This window comes from Trichosurus vulpecula, chromosome 1 (assembly GCF_011100635.1).
Source record: "Trichosurus vulpecula isolate mTriVul1 chromosome 1, mTriVul1.pri, whole genome shotgun sequence".
Taxonomy (NCBI): Eukaryota; Metazoa; Chordata; class Mammalia; order Diprotodontia; family Phalangeridae; genus Trichosurus; species Trichosurus vulpecula.
This window is the reverse complement of record NC_050573.1, coordinates 177,672,972-177,696,785: the sequence shown is the minus strand read 5'-3', so window position 1 is coordinate 177,696,785 and position 23,814 is coordinate 177,672,972. Positions and strand designations below refer to the sequence as shown.

At 39.1% G+C, this 23,814-nt stretch overlaps 2 protein-coding genes across 2 annotated transcripts in view; one reads left to right on the top strand and one right to left on the bottom strand.

The window, feature by feature from the left end:
- Positions 1-3,301, bottom strand: part of SYCP2L (synaptonemal complex protein 2 like) — a 71,838-nt gene extending 68,537 nt beyond the window's left edge. Inside the window, exons 1-4 of the mRNA XM_036742621.1 lie at positions 3,296-3,301; positions 1,156-1,224; positions 350-487; positions 148-267 (exon numbers count right to left, since the gene is read on the bottom strand). Coding sequence (XP_036598516.1) covers positions 148-267; positions 350-487; positions 1,156-1,224; positions 3,296-3,301 — 333 coding nt within the window. The remainder of the gene's footprint in view (positions 1-147; positions 268-349; positions 488-1,155; positions 1,225-3,295) is intronic.
- Positions 3,302-6,311: 3,010 nt separating this feature from the next.
- GCM2 (glial cells missing transcription factor 2) lies at positions 6,312-22,005 on the top strand. The gene is made up of 5 exons (XM_036750155.1): positions 6,312-6,401; positions 15,011-15,263; positions 17,391-17,503; positions 18,437-18,559; positions 21,121-22,005. Exons 1-5 carry the CDS (start codon positions 6,312-6,314, stop codon positions 22,003-22,005), a joined length of 1,464 nt encoding a protein of 487 aa, XP_036606050.1.
- The last annotated feature ends 1,809 nt before the right edge of the window (positions 22,006-23,814 follow it).

The following is a 23,814-nucleotide window of genomic DNA, read 5'->3' as shown; positions in this document are numbered from 1 at the left end:
CTAAGCAAACTAATTCTTCACCAAAGAAGGAAGGGTGAGGAGAGAAAAGTGATATCTAGAAATGATTGCGATATAAGACAAAAGGTGTAAGACTTTAAAAAAAAAGCCACCACCCATGGCCACACTCTGTTGAATTAGGACACTTATCTTTGGAATCAATCCTTGTTGAATTAATAGTTGCTCATCTTCTTTGGTATCATCTATGAAGAACCTCTGAATACATTTCAGCAACAAAGAAACACACTGGAATTCATTCTCGTCCAACTCCTGTATTTTCATGCCACAATAGTGTTAATGAAGCTCAGATCAAATTACATACTGGCATTCTACCTTCAAAAACTTGACTTGCCTTATTTATCAATCTGTCAAGATAGATTAATAGGAGTTGGTTGTATTTTTGACTAAGAGAGTTCTCTTTGTCATGTAAATATTCTTCTATTTTTTCAAATCCATGACCATGAAATGCATCAATTATAAGCGACTGTAGCTGGAAAGATAAAAGTTTGAAAATCACCTTTTCAGCAAAGGTCATTAACGCATGCCTGAGTTTCACCAAAATACCATTATGACTAAAAATTCAGTATGGAGATAATTTGGGCTAAAGATAAGGTAGGAGTGAAATAGAATTTTATCCTGCACAACAACCAATGATTATCCTAAATAAGACTCAGTAATTTGGGGGGGAAAAGATCTAGTCTTTGTGTCTTTAGAAAAGTAAAAATTTCCAAATACAAATATATTTATTCCCCTAGACACACACCCCAATCATTCAGTTCTTTTAAAAATCTGAACATGTGATGCCTCTCACATGTTGTGATACTCCAATCTTAAAGCCCAAATTACATGACAAGATTGTCATGTGAATGACAACTTAGATATTTTCCTATTTGTATCCTAAAACCCTATTTGTTTTAGCAAAAATTTAGCAAATCTGAAGTTTCCAATAATATCCAACATTCAATAATCTATATCTAAAATAAAATTACATATATACATTATGAATTACAATTACTTTTAATTTAATTACAACTGTTAGTTTTACTACCATCATGTAAAAAGTCAAATGAGAGTAAATTCAATGATGCATATATACGAGTACATCAATACTTGCTGTGTAAAGTAGCTAAGAGAACACAAAATAAAGTTTATCTTTACAGAGAACTCAGCAGACACACTCTCATCATCTTCAGTGATGTTATACGAAGGAGCTTTCTCATTCTTTATCTGTACATGATAAAAAGAACTTTTTAAGTTTTTATTCAAACAACTTTTCAAGTAGGAAAAGAATTATCATTATTTTAAAATAATTCACAATATTAAAAGTTTGGTAGTTTTAGTATGGATAACAAGCATGTTAGCTGAAAACTTTTATATAGCCATTTACTAAAGAAAAAATACTCCCTGGTCTATTTTTATCAACATCTGTGAGAATAAATTAAAACATCAGGAATAGTAAGCCAAAATTTCATTTCATATGTAACTCTACAAATAAAAATTTAAAACCAAGGATTAAAAAACAATTTATCATTCATATGGAAAGTTAAAATGATTCCATGAAAAACCAATTTCAAAATCAGAATAAGTCAACAAAGAAAAATAATATTACTTGCAAGCCCATTCATAATTTTAAAGATTAAGTAATCTTTTTTTTTGTTATAGATCAATGACTTCATGGGTGTAGGGAGCTCCTCTGTGAGGAAATTCCCTTTGCAAATGTGAATAGGTAACTATTGTCCAATGATTGCCTGGGACAATATTGTTGTTTGTCCTTCATCCTCAAAGAGGACCATTACATCAGGAAGGATACGTCATAATTAAATTTAAGTGAGAGAGGGCTGTGAAAAGTCACCAGTCTCACTTTCTCCTCTGGAGCCATCTGGGTCCAGTGGCAAGATATAGATCAGGACAACTGGAGATGGCCCTGGATACAATGGGAGACCTTGGACTTTTTAAGTTTAGGGCTTTCCTAGGTCTCAGTTTGTCTGAGGCAATGCCCATTCAGTGATTTAGGCTAGGTAAAAATGAGGCAGAAGATGTCCTCTTTTACCCAGTGAAAAAAAATCATTCTGGGAGGGGAAGACCAACAGGGTTTCTGGCCAAAACAGAAACAATTTCTATTTGCACTCACTCTGGGCCATCAGAACCCAAACAACGACCAAATGAGGCTTGGGCTGGGACCCAATGTTGGCCAATCAACAAGAGTCTGAGTGATTTAGATTTAAGGCATTGTCCTTAAAAAAAGAAATTTAGTCCTCAAACCCCAAGATGTCTTTGGAGGTTTCAGCAAGCAAAATTTATATTCCTTCGGGCAGAGCACCTGCAGATAACAGTGTGATTGCCTATTTGGACAAAGGGAGAGGAGGGAAGAAGAGAGAGGGGAGAGGAAGGAAGGAAGTCACCACCCTATCTAAGCAGAGGAAGAAGAAAGATGGTCAGGAAATGCAAAGGGTCGGGAAACGATAGGGCATTAAATTTGGAGTCAAGAAGACATAGGCTCAAATACCGCCTCAGACATTTACTAGCCATGTGACCGCCCCTTAACTTTTCAATAGTTTCCTCAGCTATAAAAAGGTGGGACTGGAAATGATGGCTTTTAAGGTCCCTATCCAGCCCTAAGTCTATGAGTCTTAGGAGTCAGCACCACTTTCAAATTTCAGCAAGAAATCTTTTGTATCTTTTGGCAACCTGGCGAAGCCCATGAACCCTTTTTCAGCATAATATTTTAAAATCCATAAACCAAGGAACACAAAGAAAATAATGTTGAAATACGGTTATCAAAACATTCTGTTAAAAAAATTCAAAGACACCAGGTCAGAAACTCCTGAACACTCTTTATCACATGCTTTTTTTTTTTTTAAAGCAACACTTTGGGGTTTTTTTTCCCTGTATCTAAGCTTTTAACAGACACTTTTAACAAGCAAGGTAAAATGAATTTTCTCCAAAGAAAACTAAGGTTTACTATTCACTCAGCCCCATAAGACAGAGAAGAGCCCAGAAGTCATCTAAACCTCTTCGTTTTACTGATGAAGAAACTGAGACTCAAAATTAAGAGACCCATCCGGAATTTGAATCCAGGACTTCATAAATACAGTGCTACTGCACCATGCAGTTTAATGGCTGGAATTCGCTTCACGATAAACATATAACTACAGTAATGTCTCCTTTCCAAACAGAAAACCAATTCCCTTTCTGCTCCAGTTTAACTCGCCCAAAGTAGAAAGGAGGGGACCCTGTCTCTCTGCAGACACTCCGCAAAGCGGGGGTTCAGCCCTAGCACCCTCCCAACACTACTCACCTCCATCCTACAGCTCAGGTAGCAGAGCAACCCTCGCCTCCCCAGAGGGCTCTCCGCGCTACACTAATAAGAGACAGCTGCTCCAGCCCGGCGGATTAGCCATAGCCACTGGGGCTCGGAGCCACGGGACTCTTGCTCACCGTGGGCCAGGAGACTCAAAGAATCCAGCCAGCAAAGCCTCTGCTCCTCCCACCTCCCACCTCCCTCCTCGTTCCGCTCCCCCAGGCCCTTGACCCAAGTAGACTTCTAGATTCCCAAAAGCTTCCCCCAGCACCAACTTATATGAGCACAGTCTTGAACAAATTTTGTGCAAAAGATTTTTTGCATTAGGACAACAGGAATGCCAGTAGGAGATTTAAGGCTTGTCGTGTCCTTGACCCCCCCACCCCCACCCCAACCCTGCCAACCAGAGCCTTTTGGAAGTTTAGCCAAAGGTCGAGTCAATCAATGCGCGAGGCGAAGCACATGAAAGAGGCGGAGGGTGCAAGTATTTAGCATTACTACCCCAGGAAAATAACTTCAGTAAGGCTACAGAGGTGGGTTCTGCCCTACCGGTGGTAAAGAGCTAGCAACAAGTTTTTATTACACGATGATGATAATAATAGCCAAGATACGCATTCCGTTGTCTATAGCAGATTATACTTGCAAATTGGAAAGGTTTTTGCTTATCCCAGAATATGGGAGTCAGATCGAACCTTAGAGCACTTCAAAGACTATCTAAAATTGCCCCGATTCTCAACCCTCGTTACTTCTAAGTGTTTCAGTGTTCCATCCAAATCAGCAATTAAACACCTACTTTGTACAAGCAAACAAAAACAGTGCTAGGCTCCGCGGATACAAAGGTAAAAATTAAACAGTTCCTGCCATCCTCGAGAAATTTACATTCCACTCTAGTTTTCAACGAGTTCGTAGTTTCATGGGACTTTGGTTGCTTTGTTTTTCTTAGCTTCTTAATTGGACTTGAGTGCCTTCACTTCTGACTTCCCACTTAATCCACAAGGGTTGATCCCCAGCCGCCCAACTCCACCCACTCAGCCAGAAATCTGAAGGCTCATCCTTCCACATTCCCCAGTTCTGGCCAATTCAGTTTCCTAACACCCCTCATCTCCACCACCTCGTTCCACTAAACAGCCTTCTCCAGATTCAGGATCCTGCTTAGGAAATAGAAAACGGCACCCTAGACCGTGAGTTGGGAACTAGGGCAGGTGCAGAGAAGGCCAATCAAGTCTCTCCAGGAACTGAGTCTCCTTTCACTTCATTTGCCTATGTCAGAAGGAATATAGAGCCCTCGACATGCCCGCCCATCCCTAGCACCACCACCACAAGCACCCCAGATTAAGGGGGAATGCTTTGGTTGAAATAATTTATCCATTTCGAAGAATCCCAGGTAGTAACGGGTGTGGTTAGATGAGGCTGAATTGGGATACATGGGAGAATTAACAGGACCAGAAAATGATGGGCTCAAAGAAATTCTCATCTTGTAGGAAGGGGCTGCTTTGCACCCGGAAAATGCTCACAGTCAGTACCACGGAGAAGGAAAGTAGAGGCCACCGTGTTATATAGGACAGTCTCTTCTATGGAAGTAAAAACCAGAATGCACTCTACTAGACAGTTTGTGGACAGGTGCGATGAAAGCAGGAGCTATCACTGCTTCTCTCTGTCATGCTGCAAAAGGTGCAGCAGAGGTGTCTGCAAAAACTTTGGCAGACCGAAAATACAAGCTAATAAAATTAAATGAGGGCAGCACAGACACCCAAGGTGTTGCACGAGAAAGCACCTTGGAGTTGGCTGCCAGCTGGCATGGGTTTAATATTAGTCTCTGCCACTTAGTAGCTATGTGACTGTGGACAAGTCACTCAGCTCTGGACTTGTTTCCTCTCTGTAAGAAAGTGAGTTGGAATACTATTGCAAAGTCCCCTTGCAAAGTTCTGTAATTCTGTAACATAGACCAGAGTTCCCCATGTCTTTAGGCTTAAGCAAAGTTGTCTATATTAAAATGTTCGCTTTAATAGATAAGATCCATCTGGATCCCACTACAATTTTTTTCCATTTTTACTGAAATATTTTGTTTTTACATCATTTACATTCCTCAAGTATATATCCTTTCTCTTTTTCTCTCTTAGCTATCCTTTAAAACAAGGAATTAAAAAGAAAGATAGGAGGAAATAGTTCAGCAAAACTAACAAACATCTCAGCCAAATCTAAATATCATATGTAGAATTCGTGTCCATCGTTTCCGCTTTTACATAGAAGGGAGGACGGTGCATTGTCCTATCTTCTTTGGGGCCAGGGTTGGTCACTCAAATACAATTTCCAGAGCTGTTACTTCATAGCTCTTTGGTGGAAAGTAGATTCAGGGGCAGATGCCCTCTACCTTTCTGGACCTCGTGGGGCAGGACTTGGCTGGCAACCTCACCTAAATACTATTCTCTTGAATATACACCTAAACTAAGAAACTCACAGCCCCCACTTGCGAACTGGAAGTGTTGGCTCATGGCCAGTTCCCCTCACCTGGGAGTGCCTGACTCAGGCTCTCAGAGTTTTTCAGGATTCAGTGGTCTGTCCACTCATCAGATCAACAATTCAGGAGTGACAGGGGTTTGGGCACAGGAAGGGTGGGGAGAAAAAGCTGCCCTCCCTTCTCAGTCTGCATAAAGCAAGGAGGAGCCTCCGCTGGCTGGTGGTGAAGTGTGCATGAAGAGCATTGATGCTTGCAGCCTCGTCCTCTTCAGCACCAAAGTCCTGGACTGGGACACAGCTCATAGTCTCCCAGGGCTGTTTTCCCTCTCCATGGGAGGTGCTTTCCCTTCTCCCTTCAGTGGCCTCCTTAATTTCTAAAACTTAGCTTTTTTTTTATTTTAATAGGAGAAAGAAAACCTCTAACTTCCTTCTCAGTCCAAAAATTATTGTTGATTTTTTTTTTCGAATCTCAGGTTCAGGGGCTTGGGTGGAGGTGTTTCCCCAATCCCCTTGGGGCAACAAAGAATAAAGAAAGAAAAGAAAGGGAAGGTGGAAAATGGCAACGGATGCCTTTGAGGAGGTCGATTGCACGTGCTCCTACGGGATGAAACTCAACTGGGACATCAATGATCCCAAAATGCCTCAAGTAAGTGAGAATTGTGTTGAAGAACTACATCTATTGAGCCCACTAGGGTTTTCCTTCAAAAGAAAGGCAGAAATGTACATCTATCTATCTATCTTCTATCTATCATCTATCTATCTTTTCTCTTCCTTTCTACCAACTATTTAGTTTTACTTTGTTTTTGTTTTTTTTTTGGCAGGGCAATTAAGTTTAAGTGACTTGCTCAAGGTCACACAGCTGGTACATGTGTCAAGTGTCTGAGGCCAGATTTGAACTGAGGTCCTCCTGACTCCAGGGCTGGTGCTCTACTCACCGTAGCTGCCGCTAGTTTTACTTTGCATAGATTCCAGTGAAACCCTTTATCAGAGTAATGGCCCCAAATTTAGGTCCAGCTTCCCTATTTTTCAGAAATAAGCCTCTCACTCTCTTGCAGTAGAAAGGTATAGACTGTACCCCTACTGTCAACAGGTCAGCTTTCAGAAATTTGACTTTTCCATACAATTTTGAAGTGATTAGATTGAAACAGGACAAGAGAGAGAACAGAAATGCATCTCTGATCTCCGCATCCTGATTCTTCCAAAAGCTCCTCCCTGAAGCTTGGGCCGTAATTTTCATTTTATAAAGTTACTCTTAAAAAAAGAAAGCTTATGCCTTTCTTGAAATGTACAGGAAAGATTTTAAAGTCCATTTCATATAATTTAGGTGTTATTTCTTCTACTTAGAAGTCACATGAGATGTGACTGAAATAATGTGACTAATTTTTATTCAAATTTGCCAGTCTCCACATCAGACTTAGAGTCATCCTTTGCAAAGGAGTCACAATAGGAAGCCTCCACCAGTAATGCTCAAACCATTGCAAATGCAAGGCTCAAACCATTTTTGTTGCTCTACTAGTGCCCTGGAAGCCTAAATATTATTCTCTTGAAAATACACAACCATGGTATATTTGCCTTCTTTGAGGGTGGATTTGAATTTTGGAAGAAACCATGCTGTTTCCCCTAAACTAAGTTTCTTGAAGGCAGGGACTGTTTCTTCATTTGTTTGTTTTTGTCTTTATATCCCCAGCATTAGTATGGTACTAGGCACTTAATAAGTGCTTACTGATTGATTGGTCAATTTCTGAATCAGCCAAAAGTTAACAAAACTAGTGAATAAGCTAAGTAATTAAACCGAGTAATACCATTTTTGGTATAAAAATAGGTATAACTAGGAAGCAACTTCCTTATGTGATCCTTTAAAAGTCAGTAAAGATGTTTCCAATCTGTAAAATAAAGACATTGAACTAAATGGAACCTAATTCTATATATTTAGAAAATAACTATCTCTTAGGAGAGTGAGAGGAAGCTTTGTTTAGTTGAGTCATAGGCTTGTAGTCAAGAGACCTAGAGTTTATAGGGGATCATAAGACAAAAAGAGTTAAGAGTCAATTAGATCTCAGGAATTAGTTAATCTAATGATTTCATTTGATGAGGTAAGGAAACTGATGACCAGAGAACCCTAAACTCACAGCTTCATAGAAAATGTGGGACCGGGAAAAGAACGTTGGCTTGGGAGACAAGGGATCTAAGAGCCCTGGCTCTTTCACTAAATTGGTATGTAACTATAATACTAAAACATTGAAATCTTTATTGTATTAAGTCCATTGTATGTTGTAAAGTATAGAGCTTGGGTCAAAAAATTCAGCTTCAAATCCCCGCTCTGCTATTTACTAGCTATGTGATCACAGGAACTTCCTGGTCTTCAGTTTCATCATTTATGAATTTAAGGGATTGGAGTAGATGATCTCTGAGGTCTCTTCCAGCTCTAAAGCCTATGCAAGGGTTTAATTTTGATAGCCATCAAAAATAGACTGAGTTCTTAAATGAATAAACATAATTAGTTCTCTCTTTGAGTGGAAGGGAGAGCTCCTGTACAGGACAAATGAAATAAAAATCATAAAACAATTAGCACAGTGCCTGGCACATAGTAAACACTATATAAATGTTAGCTCTTTCCTTTTCTTTCTTTGTTTCTTTCTTTCTCTTTCCCAGGTAGAGAATAGATGTAATATTTCCAGAGATACAAAATGTCACTAAGTTGTTATGAGGAGATTTGTATTTTTAAAAGTGAGAGTTCAGCAAATGAATCCCACTTCTGGAATCTTTTTGCAGTTTTGGATTTTAACATATTATCCATTTTGGTTGTGTGAAGAAGTATCCCTGGAAGGGAAAGATTAGTTTTCTGCCACCAAACTCCAAAGCTGCCATCCACAAAAGTTTCTCTTCTATCTTTCCTATTCCCATCAAGCTAACTCTCAACCCCAAGGAAAACTGACTGATCACTCCCTCACTAGGGTATGTTGTGCGTTTTTCCTTCAATTCAACCAGTACAGGATCTAGGTTCAAAAGCTCTGCTAGAAAATTCAGTTAAATAAACATTTATTATTGATGGGATCATGGTACAGTGGAAAGAATACTGGCTCTGCCATCAGAAGACCTGGATTCAAATCCTGCTTCTGAAACTTACCACCTCTGTGACTTGAGACAAGTCCTTCAACCCCACCTTGACCTCATATTCTTCATCTGTAAAATGAGAAAGTTGGACAATATGGCCTCTGAGGTCCCTTTTAGTTCTAGATCTGTGAATCTATGACAGGTACCTAATATTTACAAGGTACTGTTCTAGGTGCTGGCAATACAAAAGCAAAAGTGAAAAAGGACCTGCCTTTGGAGAGCTTATGTTTACTTGGAGTGAGGGAAAGACTAAGGTACAATTAAGCAATGTGCAGCTCTTAGGATGGTAAAATCTCTTTAGAGTATATCTGCTCTACCATTTACCACTGTCTGACTCTTGACCCTCTCTTTAATCCTTTCTTCAGCCCTCCCAACCTGGCGGGGGAAAGGGTTGATTAGCCTCACCAAGTCTTGTCTACCTAGTTTGGGTAGACTAACCAATAACTAATCAGTAAATTAGAGTTCTTCACCAATACATACAAATTTTTAAAATCAATAATCAATAGCTGAAATTCATATAAAACCTTAATGTTTATGAAGGGGTTTTTAAAATTATCACATTGGATCCTCATTTTATGCCTTTTTAAAATAAGTAGTAGAAATAATATTTTCTCCATTTGAAAAATTAGGAAACCAAGACTCAGAGTTGACTTATCCAGGATCATGCAACCACCCATTAGTGACTCTGGGATTTGAACATATGTCTTCTGGCTCGACGTCCAATGTTCTTTTCAGTATACCACATTTGCCTATAAAAATAGCTAACATTTACATAGCAGGCACTATGCTAAGTATTTTATAATTATCATCTCATTTCATCTTCACAACAACCCTGAGAGGTGGATTCTGGTATCATCCACATTTTGTGGATAAGGAAACTGAGGTAAAAAACATTAAATGACTTGTCCAGGGTCACACAGACAGTAGGTGTCTGAGGCCAGAGTTGAACTCAGCTCTCCCCAGCTCCAGGCCTGGCACTCTATTCACTCTAGCTCCTGACACATGCAAATAGCAAGGTGCATTCTTTGATCTGTTATTGGTAAAGATATTGTGGTCCCTTCGAGGATAAAAAAAAAGAAATGAAAAAATGCTAAATATAACCTTTTCTTCCCCCTAGGAGACTGCAGATTCACTGATCACAATAATTTCTGTCTTTCCCATAGTGGATGATTTTCAAATGCAGTGTTGGTTCTCTTCATTCACATGGGTCTTAAAGAGGAGGGTTTCTGTATTCTGGGGGAGGGAATGAAAATCGCAATTTCCTTTCTCAAATAAGAAAGCATTTTAAATTAAGCTTATCATGGTTCTTTTTAGACTATTGCAGTTGCTTCATAATTAAAATTAACCACACAATAGTTGTATTTTATTTGAGACTTTATTTTATCTACTTTTTTTAATCTAGTCAGAGGCCAGTATCCATGGTTTTAGAGTAAGATTTATGGGCATCTGCCATTGTGGTCACTATTAAGGTGATATGTTATCATGGAAAGGGCCCTAGATTTGGAATAAGAAGACCTGAGTCTGACGTTGATCTCTGCCACTGAATCTCTATGGATTTCATTTTGCTCATTTGTAAAATAAAGGGGTTGGCTCACTTTACCATCCAGGGGTTAAAACACTGCAGTGAGACTGACTTTTGGGAGGGAAAGGGATGGTAGTTGGTGAAGAGAGTATATGCAAAAGATATAAGTAAAGATATTTATATACTAGAAACTATTTTGGTAAAGGACTACTACCACATATTTCTCAATAACCCAGATACTACTCAGTAACTAATGCATTATAGAATATAAAGCTTGTAATCAAAGTTTTCAGTGTATCTTTCTGGTTTAATTTTCCTTGGTTACAGCATTAATTTTTTAAATGTTTTATTGATCCTTTTTAACATCATATTCATTTTCCAATGTGCCCCTTCTCTTCCCCTAGTCAAAAAACTTTCCCCTGAAACAAAGATTTAAAAACAAACAAGCAAATAAAAACACAATTCACCAAAACCAACCAGCCCATCAGCCATTCTATTTTCATCGTCCTCCACCAGAAATATGGAGGAAGAAAGGGAAGGAGGGAAGGAGAAAAGTACATTTTTCTCATCTATTGGGGTGGAAGTCAAGCTTCATCATTATAATATCATTGCATTCAGTTTCATTTTATTGTTCTTTCTGCTTACTTTTTTGTTTTTTTCCTAGTTCTGGTTACTTCACTCTGCATTTATTATTACTATTGTTATCATTATTATAAACACTTACATAGTGCCCTAAAATTTGCTACTTATTACATACATATCATTTCACTTTATCTTCACAGCAGCCCTAGGAAGTAGATCCTATTGTTACTCCCATTTTACATGTAAGGAAACTGAGGCAGACAGAGGTTAAATTATATTCCAAGGGTCACATAGCTAGTATGTGTTTGAGGCTGGATTTGAACTTATATCTTCTTAACTCTAGGTCCAGGACCTTTTCTACTTCACCACCTAGATGCCAAAGACTTTCCATGTACCTTTGAATTCTTCATAGTCACCATTTCTTATAGCATAGTAGAATTCCATTACATTCTTGTACTACAGTTTATTTACCAATTTACCAACCATTGAGTTCCAATTCTCTGCTTCCACACAAAGTACTGACATGAATATTTTAGAATATTAAATATCTCTGTCTTTGAGCTTCAAGAAGATGTTTTAGTTACTTTTTAAAGGCATAATTGTGAATTCTTTTTCAGAAATGTTAGACCAGTTCAGTGTTCCATCTACAGTGTAACAATGGGCCAGCCCCTCTCCTATTGACCATTTCCAGCCTTTGGCATCTCTGCCAGTTTGCTGGGTATAAAGCAAAACCTGAGAATTTTTAAAATTTTCATTTCTCTTAATGATTTGGAGTAGTCTTTCATATGGTTGAAAATAATTTACAATTCTTTTGAGAATTGTTTATCCACATGTTTTGAACTATTACAGAATGACTCTTGGTCTTATATATTTTTGCTGTTTTATGTCTTGGAAGAAAAGATCCTTTTTAGAGTTGAGGCAAATAATTTTTCCTAATCAATGCATCTCATCCTAATGAGAGAGCATTAATTTGCAAATATTCATGTGGTTTAAGAGTTAATTCCCATCAAATCTTTATTTAAGATACCTTTTAGCACTAGAATTTGGTGGTTTATTGATTCCAAATGGTAAAATAAAAATACCAAAGTATTAAGTCTGTATTTCACTCACTGTTCGTGATGTTCATAAAAGCAGCTAGGTGGTACAATAGACAGAATTCTGGGCCTGGAGTCAAGAAGACCCAAAACCAAATTCAGCCTCAGACACTAACTAGCTGTGTTACTGTGGGCAAAATACCTCACTTCTAACTTAATTTCCTCGACTGAAAAATGAAGATAATAATAGCACCTACCTCCCAGGGTTGTTGGGAGGCTCAAACGAGACATTCATAAAATGCTTAGTACAGTGCCAAGCACATGGTAGGTCATCAGTAAATGCTTGTTTCAATCCTTCTTTCATAACATTGGAAAATTAGGTATTCGTTTGAGAATTTCATGGTGCTTTACAAATATTGGGTCTAATCCCATGAGAAAGGAAAGATAAAACTGCTTATAATTCACTTCATATATAATTCACATGGCACACTGATGTAAACTCTTCTGAAATGCCTACTACATGCAAGTCACTGTCCTAGGAGCTAGGAACATAAAGATAAAAATGAAAAATCAAACCTACCTTCAAAGAGCTTAAATTATCAAAAAGCATTTCCCTCTACCCCCAATACTCCCCACCTATGGCAAACCTGGTCACCTGAGCTCGTGGAGGGCCCCTTCCCACCCTATGATTCTATAAATGTACCTCTAGTCTGTCCAGGTTTGTACACTTCCCATGTATCTTCTCTCTCCCCTATTTGTTCTCTGGGAAGGAAGGTTTCCATGTTCCTGTTGCATCTCCCCCCATCTCCAAGTCTGGAAAGTGTGTCAAATCCTATCCTCTCCAGGGCCCTAATACATCCCCCAAGAGATATGGTGTGTGCAGCCAAGTCAGAGGGCATATATAATGTGTGTACCATTGCTGCAGGGGAGAGAGGACATGGGTGCTTAGGGGACAATAGGGAAACGATTTCCGCTAGTCTGGGAAGGCATTGGGTGCAGATAAGGTGAGGGAGAGGCAGGCAGTCGCTGCAAGTCTGATGCATGACTCTGCTACTCCCTTTGGTTCTAATGGTTTCTTCACACAGCTCACTGGATTGTCTTGCACACCTCCTAGGACATGCACATTCCACTTTGGAGATCCCTCTTCTAAGACACTATTTTAGATACTGTTTAGACATTTTGTGGAGTGTGAACTGGACTCCCCAACTGGACTCTCTTGGTTGCTCAGATTTTTCTCCAGCATATGCCAATGGTGTAGTGTATTTGAAAGGCATGGGTTGTACAATCACTGGACATAGATTTAGAACTAGAATGTGTATTCATGACCAACCAACCTAACCCCTGTTTTATAGATGAGAAAACTTTAGAAATACTAAATAACTTGCCTGAAACCATTCCGCTACAAAGAAGCAGAGTCCAGATTCAACCTCAGATCCTTTGATGTGAAATGCAGCATTCTTTCCTACTCTGCTGCCTCCTATTTCTCTTCATTTAATGGCACACTAATGTAAGGGGATTCCTTATCATTGTCCAAGGCATCCTTTTTTACTTTGGGGGATGTATGATTGTGGAGTGTGGAAGGACTGGCCGGCGAGAGTTGGGGAAAGTCAATGTTTTATATTATGTACTTACCGCATAAAAGTGCTATTAGGACTAGAGTTGGTTCACCAATGGGTCTTATACTCTGGGGGAAGAACACTGTAGAGAGGTGAAGATGCTTACAGGTTAAATTCTATTCCAGTGGAAAGAGAATGGAATATGCAAATCATTTTGTAGTGGAATTCTGTCAATCGATATATAGTAATAGTGCTTTAAAGTTTATGAAGCATGGTACATATATTATGTTATGAAATCCTCACAACAATCCAGTGAGGTAGGTACCCCATTTTAGAGATGAGATTGAGGCTGAGATAAGTTAAGTGGCTTGCCCTGGGTACATACAAGAGGCAGGATTTGAATGCAGTTCTTCCTGACTCCAAGTTCAGCACTATTCACTGGTGTGGACTTGGAAATCATGGAATCACAGAATTTTAGAACTGCAAGGAATTTTTTAGACTTTTAAAGTGGGAAGGACTTTACAGATGAGAGAAATTAGTGTCATAGAAATGAAATGATTTCCTCAAGTTCACATAAGCAACAAGTGTCTGAGAGGAGACTTGAATTCAGTTCCTTTGACTATAAGCCCAGTGCTCTTGCCAATATCCCATTTCAGCATCAAGAGATTATCATCAGACTGTGATTTACCTGATCCATAAATAAGATGACTGTGCTCTATTCTGCATCAAAATAATCTCCTTTTTTGGCTTTAATTTTTTCATTAAGAATAATATTTTTCCCAATTACATGTAAAAACAATTTTAACGTTCATTTTTTTAATCTTGAGTCCCAAATTCTTGCCCTCCTTCCCCCATCTCCCCTCTCCCTGAGACAGTAAGCAATTTAATATAGGTTATAGATGTGTAATCATGCAAAACATGTTTCCATATTAGTCATGTTATGCCAAAAAAAAAACCACAGGCCAAAAAAAAAAACACCGCACCATGAGAAAAGTAAAGTGAAAATAGTATGTTCAGTTCTTTCTATGGAAGTGGGTAGAATTTTTCATCATGAGCCCTTTGGAATTGTCTTGGATCCTTGTATTGCTGGGGATAGCTAATTCATTCACAGTTGATTATCATACAGTATTGCTGTTACTATGTGCAATGTTCTTCTGGTTTTGCTTACTTTACTTTGCATCAATTCAGGTAAGTCTTTCCAAGGCTTATTTGGTTTTTTTGTTTTTGTTTTTTGGCTTTTAGAAGAACCAGTTTTCATTGAGGCAAATTTTGAGGTTTTTTTTTTTTTTTTAATGTAGTAGATGGAGGGCTGAACTTCTAGTTTTCTCTATACTAGTTTGCTTTTCTCTAATGCATTCTTTTTCAATCTCTTTCTTCCTTCTCTGTTCTTCCCTATCCCATTCTCTTCTCCATTCCCAAACTCCCGTTTATCCCTCATGTCTTTCAGGAGCCCAAACACTTTGATCACTTTAGAGAATGGCCAGATGGCTATGTGCGTTTCATCTACCGAGGAGATGAAAAGAACGCTCAGCGGCATCTCAGTGGCTGGGCCATGCGGAACACCAACAATCACAACTGCCTGATCCTCAAGAAGTCTTGCCTTGGTGTAGTGGTGTGTGCACGGAGCTGTTTCCTACCAGATGGCTCAAGGCTGCAACTCCGGCCTGCCATCTGTGACAAGGCCCGGCAAAAGCAGCAAAGTAAGATGGGACTGGTGGGGGGTGGGGAGAAGAGATGATTCATAGCTACATAATATTAGATCTTGAAAGGGCCTTAGACATCATCTTGTCTAACCCCCTCATTCAACAGATGAGAAGTCCAGGGCTTAGAGGAGTTAAATGACTTACTAAAAATCCCACAGGGAGACTACAAGTAGGACTTCATTGCAAAAGGAGTATTATTATGAAATCACATTTTTCCATGGTGGTGAGGAGCAAGTGAAGTGATATTGTAAGATTTTTAAGCCCTCAGATAAAGGGTCACTTATCATTTTATGAAACTGTGAAAACTGGCAGACATGGCTAGTCTTAGGCAAAACTGTGGAGCAAATGAAGTTTGCCATGGGTATCTTCTAACTTAAGAGGCTAGCTCTGTCCCTGTGGGAATGTCTCCTTACAGAATCCAGGGGGACCAAAAGGGAGAGAGATGGGGTAGCGAGGTGGCACAGTGAGTAGAGCACCAGCCCTGGAGTCAGGAGGACCTGAGTTCAAATCCAGCCTCAGACACTTGACCCACTAACTGGCTGTGTGACCTTGGGCAAGTCACTTAACCCCAATTGCCCTGCCTTCCCCCCTCCAAAAAAAGGGAGAGAGATACTCTTAAGTTAGAAAACTCCCAAGGCAAACTTCATCTACTCTACAGTTTTGCTCAATACCAGCCATATTTACCCATTTTCACAATTTCATAAAATATTAAGTAACCCTTTATCCCAGGACTAAAAATATCAATATAACATCCCACCTTCCTTCTCACCACCATGGAGAAGTACTGATTTCAGAATAATACTCCTAGGTGAATAATACAGAATAATACAGTTAGGTGATGAAGCGACTGTAGAGCACCGGCCCTGGAGTCAGGAGGACCTGAGTTCGAATCCAGACTCAGACACTTGACACACTTACTAGCTGTGTGACCTTGGGCAATCTGACACACTTACTAGCTGTGTGACCTTGGGCAAATCACTTAAACCAATTGCCCTGCTTTCCCTCCTCCAAAAAAAAAACAGAATATACTCCTTTACAAGGTCTCACTTCTACTCCTCTTTCTATTGCTGCATAACTCCAGTAAACTCAGAGCTCCTTTTGACTCCTATCTACTGAGAAGTGGTAATTCTGTTCACAAGAAATATTTACCCAATATAGAATGGAATAAGAAGTGGGGTGGTTATTGTAATCAATCCCACATACCTTACTATAGCCCAAACATGGGCATCAGCATTACAGCTAAGGTTAAATATTGGAGGCATCAAGGCTGTGGAACTTTAGAGCCAAGAGATTGTCTAGTCCAATATTCTCTTTTTATAGATGAGGGAAACAGGACCCAGAGAGCTGAGTGACTTGCCCAGTGTCACACAGCAATGGCAAGACTAGGCCTGGAAGCCATGTCTTTTGGCCCAGTGTTCATGCCCTTCAGCATGCTACCTCCATTAGTGCATTGCCCCAACTGTTTACATTTTAACAAAGCACTCCTAGAGATACAATCCCAATGCCTCACCCCAAAGAAAAGAGGCGTCAGTTGTGACAGGCAGATGAAAAGATGTTATGAGGTGAGGAGGGAAGGAGCAGTACTCAAATTACACTGTGTAAGTGACTAGAAAGACAGATTTCCAGAAGCCATGAAGGATGTCCTGTCCTTTGTTTAAATAGCTCTATCATTTCGTACCTTAGCTTCAGATTTCCCCAGGGAACGAGTAAAGATGGAAAGTTATGAAAACTCTGGTAAAATCTGGGTAAGGGCTTCACAGAGGTGATTAGAAAGGAAGAATAAAGGAGACAGAGGAAGAAGGCAGCCTCATAAATTGAGATACTAACTTAACTGAGCCCAGATTCTCCGTTTCTTTTCTTATGCTTGTGTCTTAGCTAATTAGATGGACAGACTCTTTATAGAAGCATGGGAACTTGTGGCCATTGAGCTACCAAAAAACATGTGGAGTATTCTGGAGTGCTAAGCTGTTTAGATGGAGTGAATTAGCTTGGTCACTGGTCAAGTGATCGAAGATAAACTGGATTTTGAAGCATAACTCTTATCTTTCCATCAGTTGGAAGTGTTTGTGGTGGTAGTGTTTTGCTTGTAGAGAGACTCACTAATATCTTCCCTTGATCTTGCAGAAAAAGCATGTCCCAACTGTAATTCAGCTTTAGAGCTGATACCTTGCCGAGGTCACAGCGGCTACCCTGTTACCAACTTCTGGAGGCTTGATGGCAAGGCAATATTTTTCCAGGTAAGATAAATCTGTGCTTTGTGATAAGAATTTGAGACCAACTGTATGTAGGATCATAGGTCCAGAGTGGGAAGTATCCTCAAAAGCTGTCTAGTCCAACTCACTCATCTTATAGGTACAGAAAATGAGGCCCAGGGAAGTTAAATCATTTTTCCAAGGCCACAAAGGTAATGCCATACCAAGTGGAAGAAACTATTCACTGTGATAAATTTGAGCAACCAAATACACCCAGAGACCTTAACATATCAATTGTTTAAGTCCCAGCTTTCAGTGAGGTGGGGTGTTATCTTCAATTTGACAAGTGAGGTATTGAGACCCAGAGAGGTTAAATTTCTTTCTCAAAGTCACACAACTAGTTAGTGGCCAGAGAGAAAGGAAAGGAGGAATTAGAATCCAAATCTCCTGTTTTCTAGCATAGTGTGTTAGGTAGCACAGTGGATAGAGCGTTGGGCCTGGAGTCAGGAAGATTCCAGCCTCAAATCCAGCCTCATGCACTTACTAGCTGTGTGACCCTGAGCAAATCACTTAAACTCTGTTTGCCTCAGTTTCCTCAACTGTAAAGTGAGGATAATAACAGTACCTTTCTTGCAGGGTTATTGTGAGAATCAAACGAAATCATATTTATAATGTTCCTGGTACATAGTGGGAGATATATAAATGATTATTCCCTCCTTTTCCCTCTTCTTTATGTCATACCTAAATAGCCCTAAATGGTATTCTAAATACATCTGATATAGTTTATGTGGAGAATCTTGTTCAACATAACTACACAATGATAGTACTTTCTGGTAAACCGAAAGCTTTTTTTATATGGTACTTCATAAACTATTATACCAAATGGTGTTCTTAAAAAGTTAGGGTTATTGGACTTGTTCAGCATCCTGTCCATGCTTAGGCAAACACATGCATGACCAATGTTTTGAACTGATGCAGGCCAAAGGAGTTCATGATCATCCAAGACCAGAAAGTAAATCTGAGACAGAAGCAAGAAGAAGTGCTATCAAGAGACAAGTATCATCCCACCAGGCTCAAAAAAAGAAGAACATGGATTCACAGGTATTACCTTACATTTGTATGGTGCTTTAGAATTTAATTTGCTTATTTATTCATTGAGAAAATGTGTTAAGAACTTACTATACGGGGACATCCTAGAAAAAAAATAAACCCCTGTTCCTGCCCTTAATACGCTCCTATGTTTTTCCGTTTCATGCTCATTAGAATCCTAAGAGATTGGTAAGGTTCCATTACTTATTTATACGCATGGTGCTTCCCCCTATAGAATGTAAACTCTTCGAGGGTAGAGGCTTTCACTTTGGCCTCTCAATCCTCAGCACATTTTATAGTGCCTGGAACATAGTAGTTCCTAAATTAATGCTTGTCGATTGAGTGATTGGTTGAGATGAGGAAAAATAAGGGGAAGAGAAAGAATTTGAGAGTACTCTCTTTTTAAAATGTTAACACAAAAATAAGCTGAATATTACACCTTTTAGGGACTCTTTCTAGTTATTAACTTAAGAACTAGACAAAAATTTCCTGGCAATTCAACCCAGGAAACCTATTTTCCAAGGACAGTTTCATGGTGTGCCCAGTGTTGCTATACACAATGGCACAAGTATCGTGTTGGATTGAGAGTCAAGAGGCCTAGATTTAGTTCTTTTGTATGGCCTTTTGCAAATCACTAAGCCTCTCTGGGAATAGGTTTCCTTATCCGTAAAATCTGTGTTCAAATCCTGCCTCTCTCACTACTTGCGTGACTTTGGACAAGACACTGGTGCTCAGTTTCCTCGTCTGTTAAATGAAGGAGTTGGACTAGATGTCCCCTTGGCTCTCTTCCAGTCCTAACCTATGATCCTCTGAACTAAGTAAGTGCAGTGAGCACAGAAGCCATGGGGATAATACTGAAAAAGACACAGATGCTGCTCCCCCCTCTCAGCCACTTGCCTTCTATCACTCCATATTCTTCCCAGTGGCCACACTTACCTTCACGCCATATAACCTGTGGCTTCCTTTTCTTACTGTGTTTAGTATAATGTCCTGCATGCCAGGAATATTAATTTATTTACCTAGGGATGAGTTCCTCCAACTGGTACTGCTCTCTACCATAATCCATGGAGGGCCAGGGTTACAGGGTAATTTAGAGAGCTACCCTTTAAATGATGCATCTGAGAAACATAATTGTCCCATGTGACCTGACATAGTCGTAATAGTAGGGAGAACCAGATGACCCATCACAGCTCCTCAGAGGCCACCTAGGATGGAGATTGTCATTCCTCCCTGTGATACATGCAGGCAATCTCTTATCCAGCTTTGCTCTGTATAATCAATTTCTCCTCTGCTCTCCCCACACAATTCTACTATAATATGAGGGAAACCACCTCCTCCCACACATATGTATTAAATCTAAACAGTAACCTAAGGACTAGATAAAAATCATGTAGTGCCGATGCAAATGGAAGTTTAATTATTTTTAATTAGTCATAGAGGTCTGAAAATGAATTATTCCCTCCCCCCTGGTTTAGTTCAGATTCAGATAATCAGCCTGCTTTGTGCTCACCGCTATGTTATGTACTGGAGAGGACCCAAAAGTATATGATATTTTTTTCCCCGAATTTTTTATAGCTTGCCTCCTTAATTGAGTAGACAAACTATAAAGTAGATGATACAATCAGTAAACAATGAAGTACTAAACTCTGCAGTTCTGATGATCAATAAAACAAAAGTCAGGGAAAGAGAATGTTTAGTGTGGACTGGAGCAGCCTGAGTAAGGAGAAACTGTTAACCCATTCTCGTGTTGTGACAATGAGATTGGCCTGACTAGTATGTGGGGGTGGGGTGGGGAGATGATAATGCATATTAAATAGTAGATAGGAAATGAGATTGGATAAGGTTATAGATCTAGATGTTAGAAAGGACCTTAAAAGTCATCTAATCTAACCTCCCTCATTTTGCAGTTAAAGCAACTGAGGCACAGGGAGGTTAAATGGCTTAACCTAAGATCACATAGTAAGGTGAGATGGGTTACTTCATGAAGGCCTTTAAATGGTTCTGAGCTATCTTTAATCTATAAATAATAATATCTAATATTTATATAACACTTACTATGTGCTAGGCACTGTGCTAAAGATTCTATATACCATTTGCTCTCTATGCAAGTGAGTTCCAGATCTATCTAGCCCTAGTCTCCCTCCTAAGCTATCCCAAGCACTTAGCACAGTGTCTAGCAAATAGCAAATATTTGATAAATGTTTGTTGACTGACTGGCTTACCATTTGGAGCTGCTATCTTAAAATACACATCCTATAAAAATACTGAGGTCTACTTTTCTTTCAAGTTACAGGAGCTAATGACAACATTGTTGATATAGAATGAAGAAAGTGTAATTTCCATAAAAGTGTTAACGTAGAGGATAATGAGGCTTTGCATCCTAATCCATTTGAAAGATACATTATTCGTTTCAGAATGCCTTTCTTCCAGTTAGTTTCTTCTTGCAATCCTTTGCTGTTTTTCCTAATTACAGATATATACTGGGGCAAAACTGATATAGCTTACTGCTTTCATTGTATGTTAAAGATATACAAATCACCTAATTCTTCATCTGCCTTTGCTTCATTTTTCAGATTGAGCAGTATCAAGACACCAGTGGTCATTTCATTAATACTTTGTCCAGCTCAGAAAACCTAGAAGGGTTCAGTATATTTACAGACACCAGCTTTCCTATTCTAGCTCAGCCTTACCCTTCTTTCCAAAAATCTGATCCTTACAAAGCTACCTATGACTCAGCCTGCCTTCAAGAAGACATAATTCCACCCTTTCAGAAATGTCCAAATCCTAGGATCTATATGCCTAGGCCAACTTGTGCCTATGAATTCACAGTCCCCAATTACATAAACTCTAGCCCATATTCCAACCTCTACAGAGATTCCAGTAAAAAACACAGTGACACAGATTGGACTTATCTCAATGGACCACAGTGTAGTGTCAATTCACTAAGTACCCATGATTGGAGCTTGGATATCTCCAGTAAACATCATGGGAGGAAAGCAACTCTTGGGAAAACTGGCTCTGGGGAAAGGAATAACCACGGACCGTTCCAGGCCCCTGCCACTCACCCTTATTATAATTCAGAGTATTCCTGCAGGTACCTAGGGAGTGCCTCACCAGCAGCTCCAGCTCTACAGACAGTGATCACCACCACCACTAAAGTGTCCTATCAGGCCTATAAATCACCTGTCGTGAAATACAGCAACAATGTATGTGACGTGAAAAGCCTTCAGAGCTGTAGCCACATGTCAGATTGCACCCCAAGGGCCATCTATCCAGAAGTTAAGATTCAAGATGACTGTCAAGAGAGCAAATCCACATTGGCATACATTGAGGAACCAATTCCACCTAAGGGAGAGCGAGGAGAACCTTGGGATATGTATCGGTGTGGGCCGACCCCTGGGAACAATTATTCTGACCAAGTAGATCAGCTCTTTAGGTGTGAGAATGAGGACTTCTGAAGGACAATCCCAAGTTCAACAAGACTGATTACAGTTTTGAGAGCATGACCACAAGTCATGCAAGTGATGATTGTAATACTTTAGTAATCCATGATTTCATTGGTGCGGACACTCCCTCCCCTGACACAGATTATAATCCATGCCTTAAAAGATGGCTTCATGAGTTGCTGTGATGAAATTTTTTTATGATTTCACAGCTAATCATCTGATCGGATAAGAAACCTTTTTGAATTTAGATAGGCTGGCCCTTGGAAGACAGACATACAATCTGAACCTACTCTCAAAGTTTATATATCATTACTAGGTATTATTATTCATATTTTATAGATGATAAAACTGAAATGACAAAAAGTTAAACAATGAGAGCAGAACCCAGGTCTTCTGACTCCATCTTATGCTTTTTCTAGAAGATGACATTGGATCAATTGCATATGATCTACAGCTGATAAGTAACTTTGAGAAGATTATTTGTATGTATGCAATGTCTACACACGCAGCTGACTAAGTTCACTGAACGGAACAATCTTGAGTGAGCTCTTTAGGGGCACTATTTTTTCTTTTGGGGAAAAAGGGTGTTTAGATTTTCAAATGAAGATAAATATAACAATTACTAATGTTTTAAACACTAAAAGCCTAACAGTAGTGTGATTGTATTAAAATGTATTTATCCTGATGTAATTTTAAAACTACAACAGATATTTATTTTTCATTTCCCAAGAACATCACTCTTCCTTTCCTACCAGTCTAAATGAAGCTTGCTATTTTTTTTTTACTACATGCAAAAGCAATGTATTTAAATCAATATATCGGAGGCTCTTGATTGCTTCAAGCCAAAAGAAGAAATGCAAGGTCACATTAGCACATTTTATACAAGTCTATATTGAATAGATTGGAAATTTCCTTTCCAACACTTACTTAGTGCCATGTGGTATAACTAGATAGCCACCCTTAAGATGCTCAGTTGCCAAAGCTAATAACTAAATCAAGAGAAGGAATAGACCATTTTTATGTACATATACATTTGATTGACTTTTGTTCAGTGTTTACACCAAAGGATTCCCCCACTGGCCATGTGGTTGTCCAATCTCTGCTTGAAGACCATCAAGAAAAGGGAGCCCATCACCTCCAAGGGCAGCCTATTCCACATTGGGGCAGTTACAATCCTTAGGCAGTTTATTTTCCTGACATCAGGCTTAAATTTTCCTCTTTACAGATTCGTCCCAATGTTCCTAGTTCTGCCCACAGGGGCCAAACCCGAAAAGTAGAATTGTATCTTAAGAAGATATATGCATAGGAGGAATGTCTGGCACCTGACTCATTAAGACAATTACATGACACACTGACAGGGACAAGACAAACACAGACAAACTAATCAAAGAATAAGCTAATGTGTATACAGCATATGAACATTATGACTCCCTAGCTGTTATCTACCATAATTTTTTTTTGAAAAAGCATTAGCAAATTAGGGAACTGCTTCTGTTTAGCTGTCAGTTTGCTTTTTTAAATTAAAATGTCATTCTGAACTTAAACATCAAACAAAATAAGCTCTATTATATACACAGAAGAAGATCATACACGTAACTGTGAATCCCCTGTTATGTACAGCTTCCTTTTCAAGTATAATAAATTCAACAAGTAACTTTCAAAGCCAGCTTGTTCATCTGTAATTGTTTTTTAGCCTTCATTTTTTGAGACTAATATTTCATTACCTTAATTAAGGTCATTTGTTATTAAAATTATATTTGCTTTTTTACAAGTTTTATTATAAATCATACCTGTAGGGGCAGGTAGGTGTGGCACAGTGAG